The sequence below is a fragment of the Dendrobium catenatum genome, unplaced genomic scaffold (assembly GCF_001605985.2).
Source record: "Dendrobium catenatum unplaced genomic scaffold, ASM160598v2 fragScaff_scaffold_665, whole genome shotgun sequence".
Lineage (NCBI taxonomy): Eukaryota > Viridiplantae > Streptophyta > Magnoliopsida > Asparagales > Orchidaceae > Dendrobium > Dendrobium catenatum.
The window spans coordinates 1,511,690-1,533,440 of NW_021319127.1; the positions used below are offsets into that span (position 1 = coordinate 1,511,690).

Sequence of the window (21,751 nt, forward strand, 5' to 3'; positions counted from 1 at the left end):
GGCGGACTGACAATAGTTGGCCTGTAGCCTTTTGGAAGGCTGGAGCAGGCTAGCCAAAAGCTAGCACTAACTAGGAAGGCAGTAACCTAGTGGGAGATGGCGCAGCAGGTACTAGCTGGGCTCCTAACTTGTTGGGAGAGAGGTGACCTGACGGTGGTTGTAAAGTGATTGCAGGAGTAGAAATTGGGTAATTTATTTCGGGATTTTCACAATTTCTATGTAAAACAAATTTGAATTATAAAAACATGCAAACTCCAGACCTACCATCTTATTGTGATGATGTAGCAAAATGTCCTGGAACACTAGACCACATTTAATCATCACTTGCTATCCTCTGCCTTAATTCCCTAGAAGTATCTTGTAATATCTATACTAGGTTGAATGGCCCGCCTTAATAAAATGCAATCCTGATGATGCCATCTTAAGTGATATGTAATCTATTGCAAGTGCACGTAATCTATGTTCTTCACCATATCAACAACTATATATGGATATTTTTTTGTTTATTAAATCAAGCGAATTCTGTATCCTTTGGACATAAGATGAAGAAAGACAAGCACATAAAAATGTGAAGCACACAAAAATGGTTAAAGATATGCCAATATTGACTAAAAAAGCATTCACAGTGATATAACGGAAACATAAATCGTCATACCTTACTTAGAAGATAAAGAGTCCATGTCAATACTGAACCGGTGGTTTCATGGCCAGCAACCAACATAGATAATAGGTCATCTCGTAGCTGGACACTAGAAACCTGAAAAATGAAATAGTAAAAAATTAAGTGTAAAATCAAGGAAAAGAATATAGCCAAATGAGCCAATATTTGGCTATCCCTAGTTTATTGATTCGTAAAAATGGTTGTAGTGCCTTAAGATGTTAATAATTAGAAAATGCTATAAAATTCTCTATTATGTTTTCATATTTCTCAAGGCAACCTAGACCTGTGCTTAAAAAAATTGCTAACAGATGAAGTATCATAATAATACCGCGAGAACAAAAATTAAGCATGTTATTTGCCGATGAAGTTAAACATCTGATACAGGTAATAGCAGATATAAGACACAATTTCAGATAAAAAAAATGAAAAATCATATCTTCAAAGGAGTTTAATGACCTCATCACGTGTAGCAAGTAGAAAACGGAGAATGCTAGGATCTGAATCATTGACATAATCCTCCCCATTAATCTGTTCACCTTCAGCGTCTACAATCTCTTTGCACTTTGCAATGAGTTCCTCAACAGTCTCTCTAATTATGGTAACAGCTTTTTCTGCTTTTATTTGCCGTGGAATTATCTTGCAAAGAAGTTCTACCTGATACAGTCAAATTGAACTTCCTCTATTAGTGAGGTTTGAAGAGGATTTGCCTTCGTGTGGAAAAAGAGAGGATTCTCCAAGAAAACCAAGTAGCACAGATTCATCTTCAACCTTCTAGAGAGCAGAAACAAAACAAACTTCCTCGAAAGGTTAATTAAAGAACAAATTCCATAAGAGAATACACATTATAGGAAGAGGAACAGAACAATGAAAACTATTCAGCTTTATCAACCGTTTTGTTAAAAATATGTCCTGAACTAACTGCTAAAGTCTCATAATTTAAACAGCAGAAGAACATTAAGGCTTCGATTGGGATAGTTTTCTTATTACTTTCTAAAGTAGCTTTTCAATAAAACTTTCTAATTCAAAAAAAAAAAAATTGTTCTAAAAGCTGTTTTAAAAAATAGGAAGAAAACTATCCTAAATGAAGCTTCAAACAGAAATTTAGAGAACAGAGCAAGACAGCTAGAACTTGAAGCATATAAAAGGAACTGTAGTAATAACATGCCTTCCAGTATGGAAAAATGTCAGTGGACCTAGCCTCTGCCTCTTTCAGTGCAGTGTAAACTGCATCAATAACTGGACTGTCAGAAGTTAGAGAATCAAAATTGTAGTTAAACAAGGATAAACCTATTACGTCCAGGGTCAATTGAGAAAATTTCTCTTCTATATTCACAGAAGCACCATTTATGGCATATGGCCTGAGCTTTTCCACCAATCTCAAAGCACATCTACAGAACACTTTATTAACCATCTCAGACAAAAATTTTCTATGAAGGGATGGTAAAACTGCTCTGCGCCGAACCTGCAGCAAACAAAGTAATGCTCATTCTATGGTAAATAATTCTCAAACCAATACTGATAAGGTTATGAAATGTTCACAATGACTGCATTCAAATGTTGAGATTGGAACCAAGAAAATATTAAAATTCAGTGTGCAGCAGTTTATGTTATTAAACTGCTTAAATGAAAAAAGATTTTTGAATTAGCCTGTGCAAGATCCTTTTGTTAAAGCACATTCAATACATAGCATAAGTTGTAAATAACATTTTGAACAATTGAGTTTGAATATGGAGGCAAACTGAGATGTCGTGTATAAGATCATGGTAAAAACGTTATTGGATGTTCCCTCATCTTTTTTGAACAAGTGAGTTCCAATATGGAGATAAATTGAGATGTCGCACATCATGACATGCAACAACTACATCAGGTGTTGCTTATTGTACTAGTCATGAAAAGGATGCTCGTCATTTCTATCATGCTAGTTTTGTTGTTGTTTTTTTTTTTTTTTTTTTTTTTTTTTTTGGAGGGGAGTCATGGAGGGTGCATACTAACTTTGAAGCAATTTTCAAGCCAAGCCATGCTGTCAATTAGGGACTACCCAACTAACATGAGTTGTCAATCATGTTCATCAATAGAGGGGACTTAAATCCCCTCTTTTAAGCAAAAGGACCGACTCTACTTAGAACAAACATTGGGCACTCCTATTAGAGGTGAATACCGAAATATGCATCTCGATATGGGCTCAAATCTCAAGGGAAGCATAGTCTTGGATTTTTTTGTGACTCCAATAAGCATGTTTTTTTTTTTTTTTTTTTTACAAATATTGGTGATGTATGATTAAATTACATATCTAGATAAAGGTGCAAAAGAATCCCGTAATCCAATAACAAGACTACCCAACACCATTCTTAGGAATCCCATAAACCCCTATGAACTAAAGGCAACAAAAAAGACTCCCCTTGTGGAGACATCTCAAGCACCATTGCTTTATAAAGGTAATGATATAGTTTTGACATGTGTGAAGATAAAATAAGCAAAGCAAAAGTCCAATTAGACAATAGTTGAAGAGGGTTAAACTCTAGCATAGTTTTATAAAGACATTGACTAAGAAGTCTTTGGAGTAGTTATGATTTGAGAATGTATGACCAAAGCTATAACTTCAATAAGATTTCTTATTCCTTGGAACGATTGTGATCATAGAGGATATCACTCAAACAAAATTGCTAATAGAATTTTTTGTCTTTGAAGCAACTATGGTTGAATTTTCTAGAGAGAGAGAAGATCCAGCGATTTTCTAGAGAGAAAGTTCGTCTGTTTGAATTTTCGCGGGCAATTTCTGGAGGCGGGTTTGAAGATCGTTGATCGGAGGGAGGTTTTCCGGCCTTCTTCCGGCGTTGCTATGGCGTCTGGACGATCGACTGGTTCTGATCGTGTGGTGAATAAGGGTGTTGTGATTAAGGAGGGATTTCGGTCTTTGCCTCGTCAAGAATTGAATCATGAAGGTAAAGGTAAGAAACCCATAATTGAGCGTGATAATGGTGGAATTGTTATAAATTCTAGACCGCAATTGGCTTCTGAGAATCTGAATATGGAGACGTCTTCGTCGGCGGGATTGGTTTTGAAAGTTAACAAGTCATTGTGTACCAAGAAGATTGTATCGGGTCGGAATTTAATATCTGATGTTGAGAATCTGGATCAAGAAGTTCCCATTGATGTTGATTCTGTACAGGAATGTGGTAATAAGGTTGGAAATGGTGAAATTAGAAATCTGAAGGAAGAATTTGTGGAAGCTTGGAAGAAACCACAGCATATCAGGCTTTCTTTCAATAATGACTCAGTTGAAATGTCGGATGATGGAATTGCAGTCAAGTTAAATGCGGAAAAGGAGGTTATAAATTCCAATGTTCTAAAGTTTTTGCTGGTTGTTAAAGTTCTGGGAAATAAGATTTCATTTCCTATGTGTAGTGTTGAATTGAGAAGACAGTGAAACAAATTTGGTAATTTCCATATGACGTCGTTGGGCATGAACTGGATTCTTTGCTCTTTCAAAAGCGAGTAGGCCATGGATGAAGTTCTCAATGGTGGTCCGTGGTATGTTGGCGGTTACATTGTGGGAATGGACAAATGGACTACATCTTTCAATCCCAATTCCTTCAAGGGGATCAGTGCTCCTGTTTGGATACGCCTCCCCTGTTTGCCTCTCTACTGTTGGGACGAAGAGAATATTGCCTGTATTGCGTCCAGAATAGGAGTTCCTATGTATGTGGACGGAAACTCTTTCAGATGAGGTAAACGTGAGTTTGCCCGGGTTTGTGTAAGATTGAATCTTGAAAACAGCCTTCCTAAGGGTGTTTGGATTGATGGCATTGCTGGTAGGTTCTTTCAACAAGTTGAATATGAAAAGATTGATATGCTCTGTTTTCATTGCGGGAAGGTGGGGCATGATAAAAATAACAGAGTTAATAAAGGTCGAGGCGGCTGCGAATGTTAACAACAAGCAGGATAATGTTTGTATTCCCGCAGTTGAGAAGATTTCAGAACCAGAGTATGGTCCGTGGATTCACGTCCGTTTCAAGAGCAGAATGTATAAAAATAACAGAGTTAATAAAGAAGGTAGATCCACTAGAATGGAGAAGATAGTAGACAACAAGGTAGTGATGCCTGAGCATCAGGAGAATTTGGAAGAATTTTCTGATAGAGCTCAGGAAGATGTACAAAAGGTTGCGGGCTCTGCTGTGGGTAACAATGTTAAAGATAAAGAGGTTAGTGTTGCAGTGGAAAATAAATTTCAGATTCTTATGAATGAGGCTGATGAGGTTGAAGAGGGAGAAGTGACGAATCAACACTTTGGTGGTAATTCTGATGATTCAAGATTGCTAGATGGTAATGTGAATGAACAGTTACCTGCTGAAGTATCCAAATGTAACTCGGCTAAGATCAAGTTGGCTAAGGAGCTAAGATCTTTGGGTCTGGTTGAGCCTGAACATAGGAAGAAGAGAAGGGATGGGAAGGGGAATTCTACTAGCGGGGACGGTTCCCCTCATGTTGATTAATGTCGACTTTATTGTTCTGGAACTGCAGGGGAGCCAGAAAGAGAGAGGCTTCGCTGTATTTGAAGGAAGTTGTTCGGGATAATAAGGCGGTGTTTATTGGGATTCTGGAAACGAAGCTGTGTAACATTGACAGAAGTGATGTGGATTGCCTTACTGGGAGAGATTGGGATTTTTTTCATCACCCTGCAGTGGGTCTATCTGGAGGTATTCTGAATATTTGGAACAGAAATAAAGTTTCTTTTGTTGTTCAAGAAAGTTCGTCTCAAGCTGTTATTGGAGTTCTTTCCATTCCTTCGATGGGAGATTGGAAAGTGGCAACTATTTATGGGAGTAGATGCTGTGTGGAGAGAAGGGATCTTTGGAATATTCTTGAGAAGAACATGATAAGCCCGGGTCCTTCTTTAATAGGGGGAGACTTCAATTGTATTCTTAAGAAGGAAGAGAAGAAGGGTGGGAAGAGATTCATCTTCTCTAGGGGACCTAGAGAGATGAAAAGTTTTATGACTAATGCTGATTTTTATGATGCAGGTTTTATTGGACCAAGTTATACTTGTTGTAACAATAAAGATGGTTCCTCAAGGATCTGGGAGAGGCTTGACAGATGCTTGGTAAATTCAGCTTCCTTACAATTGGTTCCTGCTGGTAGAGCTAGGCATCTAGCTCGTGTAGCGTCGGATCATTGTCCGATTGTATATAGGATGGAAGCTTGGCATTCTGCTAAGGAGAAGCATTTCAGATTTGAGGATACTTGGAGATCCTATCCAGCTGCAAGAGGTATAGTTCACAAATCGTGGTTGAAAAAGGACTTTGGGGATGAGGTGGAAATTCTTCATAGTAAGATTAGAAGGACTTTGAAGGCCCAATTCTTTTGGAATAGGAATAAATGCATTGATCTGTGCAAGCTTAGAGATGAGTTAAAGAAGGATATTCTTGACTTACAAACCAAAGAGATGTCTGAAGTTGGTTTCTCGGTTGATGACATGTGTCTTGTTAGGCACAAGGTACATGAATTGAATGTTACTTTGAAGAGGCTTGCAACTTGGTGGAACCAGATTAGGTGGATTGAGGAAGGAGATATGAATTCTGCTTTCTTTCATAATTATGCTTCTGCTAAGAGGAGTGCAAATCTGATTAAGCATATTAAGAGTGCTGACAATCGGATTGTGGATGAGGAAGAGCATATTTTTTTGCATTTTTTTGAAGATAAGTGGAAACACAGGAGCTGTATTCTAAAGGATTGGCCGGAGATTGAAGCATCACAGAGGCTCACTGAACTGGATCGGCAAATGTTAAACATGGAATTTGTTATGGAAGAATGCAGGGTAGCTGTTTTCCAGCAAGGTAACAACAAATCCTCAGGGTCTGACGGTGTCACTTCCTCTTTCTTTAAGAGCTATTGGAATATTGTTGGAGAGACAACTTGGCTTGCAATCAAGAAGTTCTTTTGCACTGGCATTATGCACGAAAATTGGAAAGACACATTGATCGTGTTGATCCCCAAGGTTAATAATCCAATTATCCCTTCAAATTTCCGCCCCATTAGCCTTTGTCAAACTATCTACAAGATCGTTGCCTCTATGCTAGTGAATAGACTAAAGAATCTTATGTATAAGATGATCTCAGAGGAGCAGCTTGCTTTCATTCCAGGGAGATCGATGTTTGAGCATTGCATTCTTGCCCAAGAGATTTTCCATAAGTTTAAAACCTCAAGGAATAAGAAAGGATTAATGGCAGTTAATGTTGATATGGAACAGGCATATGACAGCATGGGATGGAGTACTTTGCAGCAAATTCTTGTATGGTATGGATTCCCTTCGGGTTTTTCTGGTTTTGTTATGGAGTGTGTGTTGAATGTGAGGTTTGCTATTATCCTGAATGGGAAGAAGCTTAAATGGATTGATGCATGTAGTGGATTTCGTCAAGGGTGTCCGTTGTCACCTTATTTGTTCATTATGTGTGCTCAACTCCTATCTAATGCTTTATTACAAAGGGGTCATAGTTTGGGTATTCAAGTGGCTTCTAAGGGACCTCGAATAACTCATTTATTACAAAGCTGATGACGTTCTCATCTTTTCTCAAACAACATGTGGGCTGGCTAGGCAATTGATGAGAAGCATTGAGGTTTTTTGTAAGTGGACAGGTTTGAAGGTGAACTCTAACAAGTCTCAATTCTGTTTGGTAAAGCCGTTGGTAGAACCAGTAGGAAGAAACTTACCAGAATTCTCGGTTTTAAGTCTGTCAATGATTGGAAATACTTGGGTATTAAAATGTCTATTAAAAGACTAAAGGTGGCAGATTTTCAAGACCTTTTGGCGCAGGTTATGGAGAAATTAAATGTTTGGGGAAGAAGAAATATTTCTTTGGGAGGAAGAATTGTGCTGTTAAAATCCTCGTTATTAACATTGCCAAATTTTGTCATTATGCACTCAATGGTTCCTAAAAAAATTCTGCAGGAGATTGAGAAGTTGGGCAGGAATTTTGTTTGGCACAAATCAAATAGGGAAAGAGGATTACATTATGTTGCTTGGGATGAATTGTGTAAGCCTAGATGTGCTGGTGGTCTTCGTATACAATCTTGTATCATTAAGAGTGGTACATTGAAAGCTAGACTTGCTTTGAACTACATTCAAAATCCTGATTCCCTATTACACCGATCTCTCAAAGCCAAATATTCTGATAACATCTTGGATGGAATTTGTAAACATAATTATCTGTTGCTTGGAAAATTATGGTTGAGGGAGGTAAGTATCTTAAGGAGGTTGTTAAATGGAGAGTGTGCAATGGCAAGGGTATTGATGTTCTCGGTGACATATGGGTTCTGGACAGAAGCTTCAACTCTTGGCCTACCTTTATCAATTGTGTGGATTTAGAAGGTTTGAAAGTTCAGCAGCTTTTAAATAATGATGGAAGTTGGGATGAGATAAAATTGAGATTGTTTTTTCATGAGGACTTGGCTTGGCTAATCAAGCAAGTAAAAGTGGACAGGGAAGGTAGAAGGGATATGTTGGAACCTGTTAAGAAGCTAACGGGGTACTCTGTTTCAGCTTTAGCTTTTGAAGCTGTAATGAACAAGAGATATAATGCTGTCAATGATGGTTTTGTGGATTGGATCAAGAAGCTTAAACCTAACGTTAAGGTAGAATTGTTTTGGTGGAGGCTAAGTAAGTTTGCAATTCCAACAAACTCTTTTCTCAAATTCAGAAGATTGGCTACTAGTGATTCTTGTGTTAGAGGCTGCTGTATGGCTGAGAATTATGAACACATTGTGGTTCAATGCAAGTGTATTACTGATATTATTTCCAAAATCAGAGAGTGGGGATTTGCTATCAGTATTTTTCATTCTCTTGAAGAATGTTTGATGGAACTTAGACGGCAATCGAACTGTAATCCAGGGATGGTGAGACTGTATTGCACCACGGTTTTTTGGAATTGGAAAAACTGTAACATGGTCAAGCATGAGAAACCTGCAATGTCTGCTTCGATGACTGCTGCAAATGTGATCTCTTTAGCTTCATCTAACCTTCATCCTTTCTAGATAGCTGGGGTGCTAACCTCTCTTGGGAGTACTTGAATTCTTGGCACCCTCCACCGCTAGATTGGATCAAGGTTAATGTTGATTCTTCGTTGCTCTCTAATTACTGGGCTGGTATAGGAGGCATCTTCAGAGATTGTAAAGGTAGAATGCTCCTAGCTTTTGGAAGGAATTCTTTGCATTGGGATGTTGGTCAATTGGAATTGGAATCTGTTTTTGATCTTTGGGATTTCATTCAAGGTTGGATGCTTGAATGTGTTGGTGTCATCATTGAAAGTGATAACTTCAATGTGATTAAGTACATTCAACAATCTATGATGAAGACTAATTGGTAGCTGGAGGAGAGCTTGGGTAATAAGCTTTACTTTCTTAATGATTTCAATAAAGTTGTTGTTCATCATGTTAATAGGAATTGTAACAAAGTAGCTGATTTTTATGCTACTTTGGCATTAGATGGCAATTTTTTGTGGGATAGCTTTTCATTTGGTAGTATACCGTCCAACTTGATGAAATTGATCAAGAAGGATGGCTACCCTTTTATCAATTGTAATTAGTTTTCTTTGTTTCCTTTAATGCAAGTTTGCAATTTAAAAAAAAAAAAAAAAGCAACTATGGTTAGAAAGCATATGACCCAAAGCAACTCCAATATGATTCTTTATGTCCTTAGAGTAGATATGGTTGAAGAAGCTATGATCCAATACGTGGCTTTAATAATATTCATCTAAGTTCATGGAGTAGATGCGGTATGAGAAAGTATGGCTCGAATCCTAACATTAATTTTCTGAAGTCATTAGAAAGGCTATGGCTAAAAAAGGAAAAACCCAAGCCACATATCCAATAGGATTCTTCTAAGTTAGATTCAAATGGATTCTTCTAAGTCTTGAAGGAATTATGTTCAAAGAAGGTAAGAACTAGACCACAACTTCATATGATTCATCAAGTCCTTGAAGCAACAAGGGTTGGAGAATGTATGACCTAATCCACAACTTTGATAAAATTCTTATAAATTCTTAGAGTAATTTTGATTAGAGAGTAAAATTTAAATCACAATACTAATGAAATTCTCTCAATTTTTTTCAATTGCAATGCTTGCATAGTGCTCCACCAAGGTAATGATCGTTCTACATAACGAATGCAAGGAGTTGGACTCACTACCAATCTAAGAGTGCTTGAGCTCTTCAATAGATGGTTATGAAGTGGTAGCCAATCATGAGGTGGCTAAATAGTGCTTGAGAAATCTTGAGGTGATTGATTGCTTATATTAAGGGAGGCTGGGAACTTGTATAGGCAAAGGCAATGGAAGGAAGGGAGATCTTGATAAGGGAAGATGAGGGGTAGACAACTAGTTGTTATAGGAGTGAAAGAGAGGAAGAGGGGGAAGAAGGTAACACCGGAAAGGAAGGAGGGGAAAAGGAGAAGCGGATGGATGGTCTAAAATAGAGGGAGATGAGTGCAAGGAAGATCTAGAACAGGCAAGTATTTTCATTCTCTTAATCCTTTGCACCCAATGTAAAGGTTCCTCTATTTATAGGGACTAGGATTAGGCATTAGAACTAATTTATTGATCAATATTTTTTAGAATACCAAATATGTTTTAAAGGATGAAATCATGAAAGAACAAGTAGCATATACATGACATCATCAAAATAGTTGGGTCTGGTGTTGTGTTGGGTAGCAATGTTGATGGGTCAGTTGATAAGTTCAATTAGAATCAACTACGTTGAGGCAAAATGAGCTTTCTTTCAAAGAACGAAGATTGATGTTGACCTCCGTAAGTTAAAACAAAAATAAAGAAGCGTTTTAACATACCCCATCCCAAATCTTGCGCAAAATCAGCTGAACACGCCGACTGCTACAATACTCGTACCTGTATTCGGCGTCGTTTCAGAGCTGATCGCGTGTGGATATGCTTCGATCGTCGCCTCTCTTCGTCCATAAAATGAGAAACAAGGCTTGAGAGCTGTGTGCTACTTCCTCCCTCCAAGCCGAACTCCCATCGCTGCTTCCGGCTCCTCAACACCTGACCAGATCCCTCAACCCGAAGCCTCCACTGCTTGTCGCCTCCTCCGATCTCCACCAAGCCGCAGCCATATGACCCGTAGCCCCCCATTCGCACCCATCCCGACACCTGGCCAAACCCCGATCACCTTTTGCCACTGCTCTGCCCGATCCAATCCAGAAGCCGATTGAACTCCTCCTACCTGGCTGATCTCCACCTCCTGTTGTGGCTGAACACTTCCACCCGACCTCACCTCTTCCCTTCCTTAGCCGCCTCTCACCCGACCCCTCTATACTCTCTCTCTCTCATATAGGTAATCTATAATCCCTATTTAATAATAATTACGATAAGTTATTATAATAATTATTAATTATAATAATTATATTATTATAATTATTGATGATTATAATAATTATGTATTATAGTTGTTAGTAATTATAATTACTATTAATTATAATAATTGTGTTATCATAATTTTTTATAATTATAATTATTATTAATTATAGTAATCATAATTATTATAATTGTTATTTTTAATAATAATTATGTTGTATAATTATTAATAATTATAATTATTATCAATTATAATGATTATGTTATTATTTTTGTTAATTATCTTTTTCATGCTTGAAAAAAAATAAAGAAAATGCATACCTCTCCTTCCCTAGATCCACATGCCGACCCCGCTCAGTTATAATCTCTCCAAACCCTAAAACTCTGAGAACCTACTTTCGAAGCTTGTAACGAGACAAAACGACCACCATACATGCTTTTCTTAGCGTGGTGGGAGGAAGTTCGTCGTGATGCTCTCGACGAATCGGGTGATCAGCTAAAGTCCATTCTTCAGAGTTTGTAGCACACCGGAAAACCACCTATACACGCTTTTATTAGCGTGGTGGGATGGAAACCCGGTGCGATGCGTACGATGAAGTGGGGATACCCATAAGTACCCGCTTGTGGGGAAACAATTGCTTTTCTTTTGCAACAGGTATCAAAGACCCATACACGCTTTTCTTAGCATGGTGAGGGACCAAAAAATAATACGGTCGCGGTGTCCTCGGACGAGGACACCTACCATACAAGCTTTTCTTAGTGTGTTGGGAAAGGCCCAGTTTCCCGTAGTTTTCCTCTAAATAGGAGAGACGCCGGCAGGCCGCCAAAATTTCGGGTAAACGCAAGACTGTACCTGGACTCATTTGAACTCAAAGGACGACATGAGACTTTTTTTTGTAAACATTTTGATGTAGGCGGGGGGGGGGGGGTCAAAACAAGATGAGAATTTGTTTTGACCCTTGGGCTTCTGGTGTTCTCGGGTAAGCCTTGGTTTCTTGGTATTGAGCTCAAAATGCTAGAATTTTAATTAGTTCTAGCTCATAAATGTTTGAGCTAAAGTTTAGCTCAATGATTGGGGGATTTATTATACTTCCTAGCTCATTAATTTTGAGCTCTTGGTTAGCTCATAATGAGCTGAAGTTTAGCTCATTTATGTAAGTTTAGTGGAAGCTCATTATGGTGGATTTTGGCCCTTTGGTTCCCGTGGATGGCTACTAGTTTCCCGTGCTTGGCCCTTTGGTTCCCGTGGATGGCTGCTGGGTTTCCTGTGCCTTGCCCCTTTGGTTTATGCAGCTGACTGCTTGGTTCCTACGGCTGGCTGCTTGGTTCCGTGGATTTTCTGCTTGGTTCCCGTGGTTGCTGCTTGGATCTCGTGGCTGCTATTTGGTTCTCGCGACTGCTACTTGGTTTCCGCGGCTGCTGCTTGGTTCCCGTGGCTTTTCTTCTCTGTTTTGCTGTACCGTTTGGGGGCTGATGTATTTGACTGTTGGCCTTTCATTTCCCTAAATCTAATAGGTTTATTTAATGCTGTTTGGTGGCTATTTTGGGGGGAATTCCATGAGTTCTTCCCTATTTTCTGTGCAGAATTTTGGGGGGCTGTGTGCATTATTTTGGGGGCTGTGTGCAGAATTTTGGGAGCTGTTTTTGGACAGAATTTGGACAGCCTTTTGCCCTTCCTCTTCCCCTTAGTTAATTAGTTTTAAATGAAGTTTTAGGTGGCTGTTTGGTTCCCCTTTTGTACCTATATATATGAGATGTTTTGAGACTTAAAAAAGGTTGAAAATTGTGATTTTTGGAGTAAGAAAACTTGAGGGTTTTATTGGAAAAGCTTGAGAGCTTTGTCCACTTCTTCTTCTTCTCTATCTTGGGATAACTTGCGAGTTACTCCTATTCTTCGTCTTGGCTTCTAATCCCTTTCTTCTCTACGCAAGTGCCACCTCACCTATATCTTTCTTCTCAACGATTGGCAAGCTCCTTTAGGTTTGTTGTGTCCAAGATTGTAAGGTGTTTGTGTCCAAGTTTGTAAGTGTTTGTGTCTAAGTTTGTAAGTGTCTTTATATGATATAAAAGGTGTCTTTTAGTATTTTATATCTTTTTGTAGTATTTTGTGCATCATCGAAGTTATAGGAAGAGTCTTCTTTTGTTAGTAAAAATTTGGGGCCCTCTTGCATCACATTTTTACTACGAGGACGGCATGAGACTTATATATAAACTTGTGGACAAAATGCAAATGACTAATTTTGAACTTAATTAAAATAAATTGAAATGAGAACTTGACTCAAGCTTTTCTTTGAACTCGAATTGAACAACAAGAATCTTGAACTTGAAAGTGATACAAGGGACTTGATGAAACAAAGGACTACACTCAAACTTGATTTGAGCTTTAATTGAACTTGAACTTGCATTTGATTTGAAAATCAAATGATGTGAGCAAAGACTTGAATAACTTGAACATAAGCAAAGACTTGCAATTTAACTATGAAGACTTGTAAACTTGAACTTGGATCACTTGGACTCATATTCAACCAAATGCAAAGGATATGAACTTGAACCCAAATGAATGGTGAATTGAACTTGACACTTGAATAGAGGATGACTCAAAAGAATTCAAATAAATGCTAAAAGATTTGAGGCACATGGAATCAGACTTCGGTTCAATAAACGAGCAATAATGATGGAAAGATCCAATAAATAATTCTTGAGTATTTAAGTAAATATACACGAGCAAATGAAAATGCATAGTGGACAAAGAAGGTTTTCTTGCATCTTATTCATAAGTAATAAGCAAGATGGATATACATATACACATATCAATGAACCATAATATTAAGCTCGTCAAGCAAGTAGTAAATCATTCTGAAGACAAAGAACTTAGATGTTTAGCTTGTTTGCAAGTGACAAGAAGATTGTGAGAACTAAAGCCGATTGGTTTGTCACCAATGTCAAGGAGATTTATGATGGATACAACTCCATTTGTAGACAATGAAAGAAGACAAATGATTGTAATGAATCTCATAGTGTGTTCGTGAATAAGGACACCGAGGCTTATACACAACTGATGTCACTCAAGTGTAAACAAATACACTAAACTGCTGCAAGTGATAGCAATCAACACATATGAAGAGATGGGTGAAGAGGATTACATCTCAATTAACAGTCAATAACAACATGTAAATGAACGCACCAGCCAGCATATGAAGAATGACAAAGGATATGATGGAAGAACCTACGAACTGTTATAAAAGGTTTGTAATATGCACAATGAATACAAAATGTCTAAAAGTGAATAGCAAAGAGCATGCAGTGACAACCTGCTGGAAGGCATATACTGCAAATACGACATATTTATAAAAGAAAAGATGTGGAAGAGTTGCATCGAATACTTTTGCTTGCAAACAACACTAGAAGATTTACATTCTCTGTGATTTGCTTACCAAAGTGATAGCAGAAGACATGTAATACGCAGAATGCATCATCTTCAAGCGAGAATAATATACTTGTAACACATACAAGTTCCTACGAGTTACTGTATGAAACTTCTTATTCATACAGTAGTCTCCACTACATCCATCAGAGAAGATATTACAATCTGCCTGCAAGTGACTATAGGGGCTTGCGCCTATAGGAAACTAGAACTCGGATCATAAAGTCCTCGTAAAATGAGGGCGAAATCTCTGGGTAGTGTCTTATCTACAAACTCATCTACCTTCCCAAAATTTACCCCTGAACTAATTCTGTTAAAACTCCCCCGTCGAAGAAAAAACAAAACAAACAGCATCAAGCGGGCAGAGGCAGGGGCCGAATTTTCGCAACCCATAATTGAATTACTCATCTAAGAGAGTAAGGGATACACAGTGTAGCTTACCAAGTTTTTTGTTCGAGCATCATGTTAAGCAAGCCAAAATGACTTTGAAAATGACATCCATGGAGCTATTGACATTAATGAATAGTTAATGATATTTATCATTAATAGTAACAAAAGTGAATGATGTACACACGCTTCTAATTATTTTTCATGGAGAGAGAAGTATGGACATAGTGCACAATATCCTCTTAGTGAGCTAATCGACAATGAAAGATTAGTCATATCGTGAGAGGGTCATAATCGTCTATCTTAGTGGAGATCATTCTGAGGATAATCTTCAAATTTGATGTTGGAGGGCAGGGCACAATTAACATTGAAGTACATTGGATGATGCATTAGAAATACATAAAGCAAATTGTTAATTCCTTAACTAATGCTGGAACTTAAGAATAAAAATGCTTGTTCAAGGGTAAAGAATTGTTAGAGTTAGTTTATGTTGATTCATCTTTAGTGATGGCTTATTAATGGCAAGCATAGCAGAACTACGAGGACTAGCATGTTGGGAGATTATTGTAGACATTCTCTAAGGAGGTAGGTTTCTGTATTCTACATCAATTTTGATACGATGGAAGGTCATTGATAAATTTGGTCAGACAAACTGGTCAGCCTCGTTTACATAAAAAAAAAAAGGAAAACTATGAGGCATATATAAAAACAAATAGAATCAAGAACAGCATTAAATGCAAATCATAGAATACAAAACACACACAAAAGAATGAATTAGGGGCTAATCTAGCTTGTTTTGACTAAATCAATGCATGAATATGACCAAATTGGCTCAAACAACACAAAACCTAGCTCAAACAAAGCCTAATAAATGATTGAATCAACAAAATAGGAGCCCAATGAGTTTGAATTGACAAAATCAGTTCACAAATGTAGGTTGGTGATTGCCTTCATACTTTCAAGCAATTGTGCCAACATGACAAAGGGTACTGCCATCATTACACCGCTTTGGGGCAAAAATGCATATCCTATAACCATAAATTTTACTACAAATAAGAGCACACTTATGATGGCATGGCATGCCTCCATTTGTCTGTGTAAACTCAGGAACCCTTCGTTTATTGTGTGCCAATTATTTAGGAAGACTCCTCCTAAGACGAGGAAGAGTTATATTTTTTTTCATGAGTGATTGCATCCATTTTTGTAGGATTTGAGTGAGAACACGTCATTCATTATCTAAACATTCAATCTGATAAAGGAAACTCTATGTTGTTTGCAGCATGTGATTCCTCTCTGCTCTCTCTATTTTTTGGCAACCTCCTATCATCAATTGGAGTCACCAATATGTTGTGGAGTCTTAGTACTGTCAAAAACCATACAAGCCTGAGTAAAGCATAGAAAACCCATCAAAAAGGCCTATAACAATCTCAATATAGTATTTTGTAAGGATTTTACAAAGGTGCGTGTAATAAGTACCATTTATTCTAGATAAACATCAGTTTCTTTTAATTATTCCTAAATAGCCCTTGGTCCTATAAAGATAAATCCCCACCAACTAATTTTATTAATTTGAATCTTCTCTAACTTTAATTCTTTTTTAATCTTAAATTAAGAGAGCAGAAACCTTAATAGGCAAAGTTCCAGAGATGGAGCAAATCATATAGAGGCATACAAAATCAACTAGATTAGTTGACTTCATATAACTCAACTGATGACATCAGCATCAAAGGTTCTTCCCAAAGGACTCCTACAAGTTAGCCGCTGATATTTGGATAATTGCTTGAGTTCAAGAATAGAAAAAAAAAACTAAATATGCATAATGTGGATATCTCATTGTGATGAGAAAATTGATCTCATCCACAATAAATCGAGAAAAAATACATCAAGTGAACTCTCTAAAATGCCATTGCTTTCTAGGTTGTCAAATTACTCACTTTTATTAATATGACCCTTAAAGTCTAGTGACATCTAACATGATACTTAGTTACTTACAAGAATCACTCTATAACCATCACTAAATTACCACTACTAATGCTCTTATTATGGTAAACACCATAATAAACTTGACTTCTCTTTTGAAGATGTAGTTAGGGAGGTTGGAGCACTAATGATCAATGTTGAGACTAATACACTCGTATATGAACACCAACCTAAATATGTAGAAATAAACTACGTGTGTTGATAGGGAGTGTATTGAAGACAGAAGTTGATTCAAACATACTAGTAAATGGATACACAACAACCTAAAATACTTAAGCTAATAGATAAAGGCAACTGGTAGTATATTAGAAAATCAAACATTATTTCACTTCCAAAGGGAGACTATTCTTTCAATGTAAATCTCAATAATCTCATTCTCATATGAGGCCCACATAAACTATCATCACTCCTTCAACAAAAGCTTTCAATGCAATGCACTAAGAGCCCACCCAATCACATGAAACTCTTGTTTGGGTCACACGCTTGCTAGAAAAGTGAAATATCTGTGGCCCAAGTTCACCACAATATGTTGTAACTTAGTTTTCAAAAATATACTTTATATCATGTGAGTTTTTGATGATACCAAAATATTATTGTGTTGATTATTGTTTTCTTCTAACACATTAAAAAAAAATCTTGTTTGTGTTGTTTGTGTGCATTAATATTTCAGGTAAATCATACTTCATACTACTGAATACTTCAAAACATATTAGATCAGGGTTTATTGTAATTGAAGTATGTACTTTTTTATTTTTCTTGAGTCTGAGATAGTGTGATTGTAATTGGGTAATCGTGCACACACACAGGGGGAGTGAGTCAAAACTTGTAGTTTTTAAAACTAATCGTACTGTACGATTTTATAATCATACTGGACGATTTGAACTGTGTTCCTCCAGAAAGCAGTTAGTCGAATCATGCCTTAGAAAATTTCGATTGAACTATTCGTATTGTACGAAGTTACATTCGTACAGACGACGTCCAGAGTACGAAATGACTACGTACCAGTTCGTCCCAAACGAACTCACCATTTTCTGAACTGATCATACTGTACGAAAGTACAGACGACGTCCAGAGTATGAAATAACTATGTACCAGTTCATCCCAAACGAACTCACCATTTTCTGAACTGATCGAACTGTATGAAATTACAGACGACGCCCACAGTACGAAATGGGTGCATACCAGTTCGTTCACACGAACATGTAAATTTTTTGAACTGTTCGTATTGTATGAAATTGGGTTCGTATAGACGATGTCCAGAGTACGAAATGAACTCATCCATTTCCGTACGAAACGAAGCATGATTTGGTCAAATTGATCGTACTATACATAATTAGTACTGTACAGTACGCCGACCAGAGTACGAAATGCATTTGTACAGAATCGTACCTGACGAGCTTGTTCATTTTTTGAACTGTTCGTATAGTACGATGTCAGTTCGTATATATAACTGAAAGAATACGACAACAGGTTTGTACCATGATTTTTAAACAGTTCGTACGTACGAAGTACAATCGTATTGTACGATCAAAGATGGTCAAATTGAAATTTTCAATTTTCAGGATGATTTTTCTTGTCTTTTCTATATAAGGGTCCTAAAAACTGACTGTCCAAGAACTCCTACTACGAATTTCTTTTGAGAGTGTACTTGGAGAGTGTTTGGGAGAGTGTCTTGGGATTGGAGAGTGAGAGATTTCCTAAAAGGAATTTGTGAGGAGATTCACGAGCTTGCCTAACGGTGAAGATCTTTTGCTTGTTCTTCAAAGTTCTTCCCTACTTTCTTGAAGACTCTTGGAAGAAGATTGTCAAAGGAGCGCCGATACTCTGCCGATACCAGGAGGGTGTGAAGGGGAAGACGGTACTATGCCAACACCAGGAAGGTGTGAAAGGATGGTACTTTTATTGGGTGCGGAATGCAGACGTAGCTCTGTGTTTGCAACCGAATTGTTTCGCGGCACGTGGAGCCCACTTGACTCCACCGATTTAAAAAGCATGTGTCTTATTTACCCGATAACCCGATAACACGAACCACCCGAGAAAAAATGCGTTGTACCCATATCTTCGAGAACATCTGAAACATCTCTTCCAATTTAACTTTTTCGGGCGATTTGCTAGTCTACAGTCCATTCATCTTCCACACGAACGAAGCAACTTCATCTTCTACACGAAGCATCTTGAGCTTCATCGTCTCAATGGGCAAGGTATGTTTTTCTTGAGTTATATGTAAATATCAGTTGTTAGGGTTTGAATGTTGAGAATGCTATTTGCTCGGTGAGTTGTGTGACAGAATGTACCGCTGGGTACCGATGGGTACCGCTAGGTATTCCGAATGTGTACCCAGCGGTACCTACCAGGTTACACTGGGTATTTTCTGTAAGCCTTGTAAGTTTCAAAAGTTTAGTAGTTCTAGGGTTTGTCGTTAGTGTTTATTTTTTATTTTTCCGCTTTGTATGGACTCTCGGTGTTGCTCGGTATCAACTTTTTTTATGTAGGTATTGTTATATACTTCTTGGTTCATTTCGGTACATACAGGTACCGTTAGGTATCGTTAGGTACCTCTAGGTACCGTTCGGTACCGCTAGGTACCGAACTATACCGAGAAGAACATAAATGGAATTAAATTTCTCATAATCAATTACAACATATTACGCAGGGATATGTTCCAAAGATTAGCTTTCGATGCAGAACGTCAACCTTTAGAGAAGTTTGTGATAATTTAGTTGAAATATTTGGCGAAAACCTTGTTGAGATTCTGAAGCAAAATAATCTTCATCACTTTCTTTTTATGCCACGTTTTGTACAGAATGTTTCGTTGGTTTTCAGGTTGTTGTCGTGCTGGGACATTAAGAAGCAATGCTTTATCATTAAGGAGCAGAAGTTACTATTTACTGCTGATGAAGTAACTATGATATTAGGCTTACCAAACAGAGGCAACAATTTCGAAATAGGTAGTGTAGAATAACAGGAAAATCAGCTAATGATATTAGGAAAGAGGTAATTAGTTTAGATGAATCTACGGCACTACCCGATGTTTTAAAGAAATTCATTATATTTTTGTTATAAAATCTGTTTTTTCCTCTGCACAACTATCGAACACCTGCTTCTATCGTTAGTGTGGCTCGAAATGTTGACAAATTTTTATCTTACAATTGGCCGAAATCAATTAGAGAATTCCTTGTGGCTGACTTTAATGCAATTGCCAAAAAGATGAGCAAAGGACAATCACTCGGTTACTTGAATGGCTTCGTTCATATAATAATAGTGAGTACATTGAATTTAGGGGCTGTTTGGTATGCAGCATTAGAAGAGTAAAGTAAATTAATTGCAGGCATTTATTAAATTAGCACGTTTGGTTGATTTTAAACGAAACATACGAAAGTCCTCCGCAGCATGAGCGGTGTATTAGAGACTGCCCTTTGCGCGACATCGAAACCCGCTCAAATTGAGCGGGTTAGAAATACTCTGCCGCGAAATTATGCCAGCTAGCCTGTGCAAGGGATGGATTCGCGAAATCTGAGTTTATAATTGTTCCCTTCTTCTCCGTTCTTCCCGTATTTTTTTCCCTACCTCGGCTTCTCTTCCCGATCGCCACCGGAAATCACCGCTCTCAAGTCCAAGGTATCGAGAAAATATTACGATTTTGCAATTTGATGTACTGAGCCCTTCTGTTGTGATCGATCATCTATGCCCCGACATTTGTTTTTTGTTTCTTCCTCCGCTTATGGTGAAGGATCTAGGAAAAAAAGACTTATGTTTTGGGTTTTACCATATTAGATGATTCTCCATGACGATCTCCTCCGACTGAGGGTGAGATCAGCCGGAGTTGGTGACTTCGATCGCTCTTGAGATCGAATCGTTTAGCCCTACACGGCTGTTTTGATTCGAGACCCGACTCCTGAGAGGTGATAGAGAGAGGGCAATGGGCGGAAGGGAAAAAGAGAGAAGTGCCCTGAAAGTCTACGCTGGTTGTCGCGGGTGGCCTGGCCCTCACATGATAAATTTGTTTCAGCTTTCATTGTTTTTTCAATTACAGAATATGTTAAATCCATTATTTACCGGGTTTATCAATTTGTCGTTGTTGGGCGATTATCGCATAGTTGAGGATTGAAACCCTTTTTCTGCATTCCTTTTTATATATAAGAAAAAAGGACTGCGCCTTGGTTTTCTTGTATGATTTGAAAATTACTTGCTCTTAATTTTCCCTGCTTATTGAGTTTTAAAACTACTACCTTGGCATTGCAGCTGACTCAATTGCTCTAGTTTGTTTCTTTGTATCGTTTTGAAACCCTTGTAGCCATTTAGTTTGCTTGTTAAGTTTGTTTTCTTTAATGGAGCTGGAAAGTTACTAGTTTGTACAAGAATTGAATGCTGGAAGATTACTAGTTGTGCCTAGGAGGGAGATCTTGTAAGCGGCCAAAAAGGAGGGATGCTTTTTGGAGGATGACAAGAAAGCAATGCATGAAAGGAAGATATCTTCATTGTGGAGGAAGAGATCTTCCTGAAGAGAGATCATGAACTACTAAGTCACTTGTTGTAATGGATTTCATATTCGATGAATTTGGTTAATAAAAACAAATTATAGTGTATTAATAGTTACCAATTTCTGAAAAATGTATGAAGGACTTTGTTGTGTATTTTAATTGATTGCTAAAAGAAAACAATTTATTTTTTTGGCTAAATTAAAGAAAGAATCGGATTGAAAATTTAATTTTTTGCAAATTTTTTTATAAAAGCTTTACTTGAAGCATAAAAAATTTAAATTTTCAAAAAATTTTAGATTAAAATTTATCTCTAACACAAATAAATTTTCATCTATTGCAACACACTGTTAAATAAATATACAACATAATTTTATATCTTATAATTTTAAAAAAATTATAATAAGATTGTGCAATAAATAAATACACTAATTTATATTTCATAACGCCAAATAATGCTAATT

General features: G+C 37.4%; 1 protein-coding gene across 3 annotated transcripts in view; it reads right to left on the minus strand.

Moving 5' to 3' along the window:
- The window catches only part of LOC110099518 (carotene epsilon-monooxygenase, chloroplastic), a 54,278-nt gene that overhangs the window by 12,748 nt on the left and 19,779 nt on the right, over positions 1-21,751 (minus strand). For all 3 annotated transcript variants that reach the window (XM_020826700.2, XM_020826699.2, XM_020826698.2), the window contains exons 2-4: positions 1,827-2,123; positions 1,118-1,315; positions 656-757 (exon numbers count right to left, since the gene is read on the minus strand). In XM_020826700.2, coding sequence (XP_020682359.1) covers positions 656-757; positions 1,118-1,315; positions 1,827-2,123 — 597 coding nt within the window. The remainder of the gene's footprint in view (positions 1-655; positions 758-1,117; positions 1,316-1,826; positions 2,124-21,751) is intronic.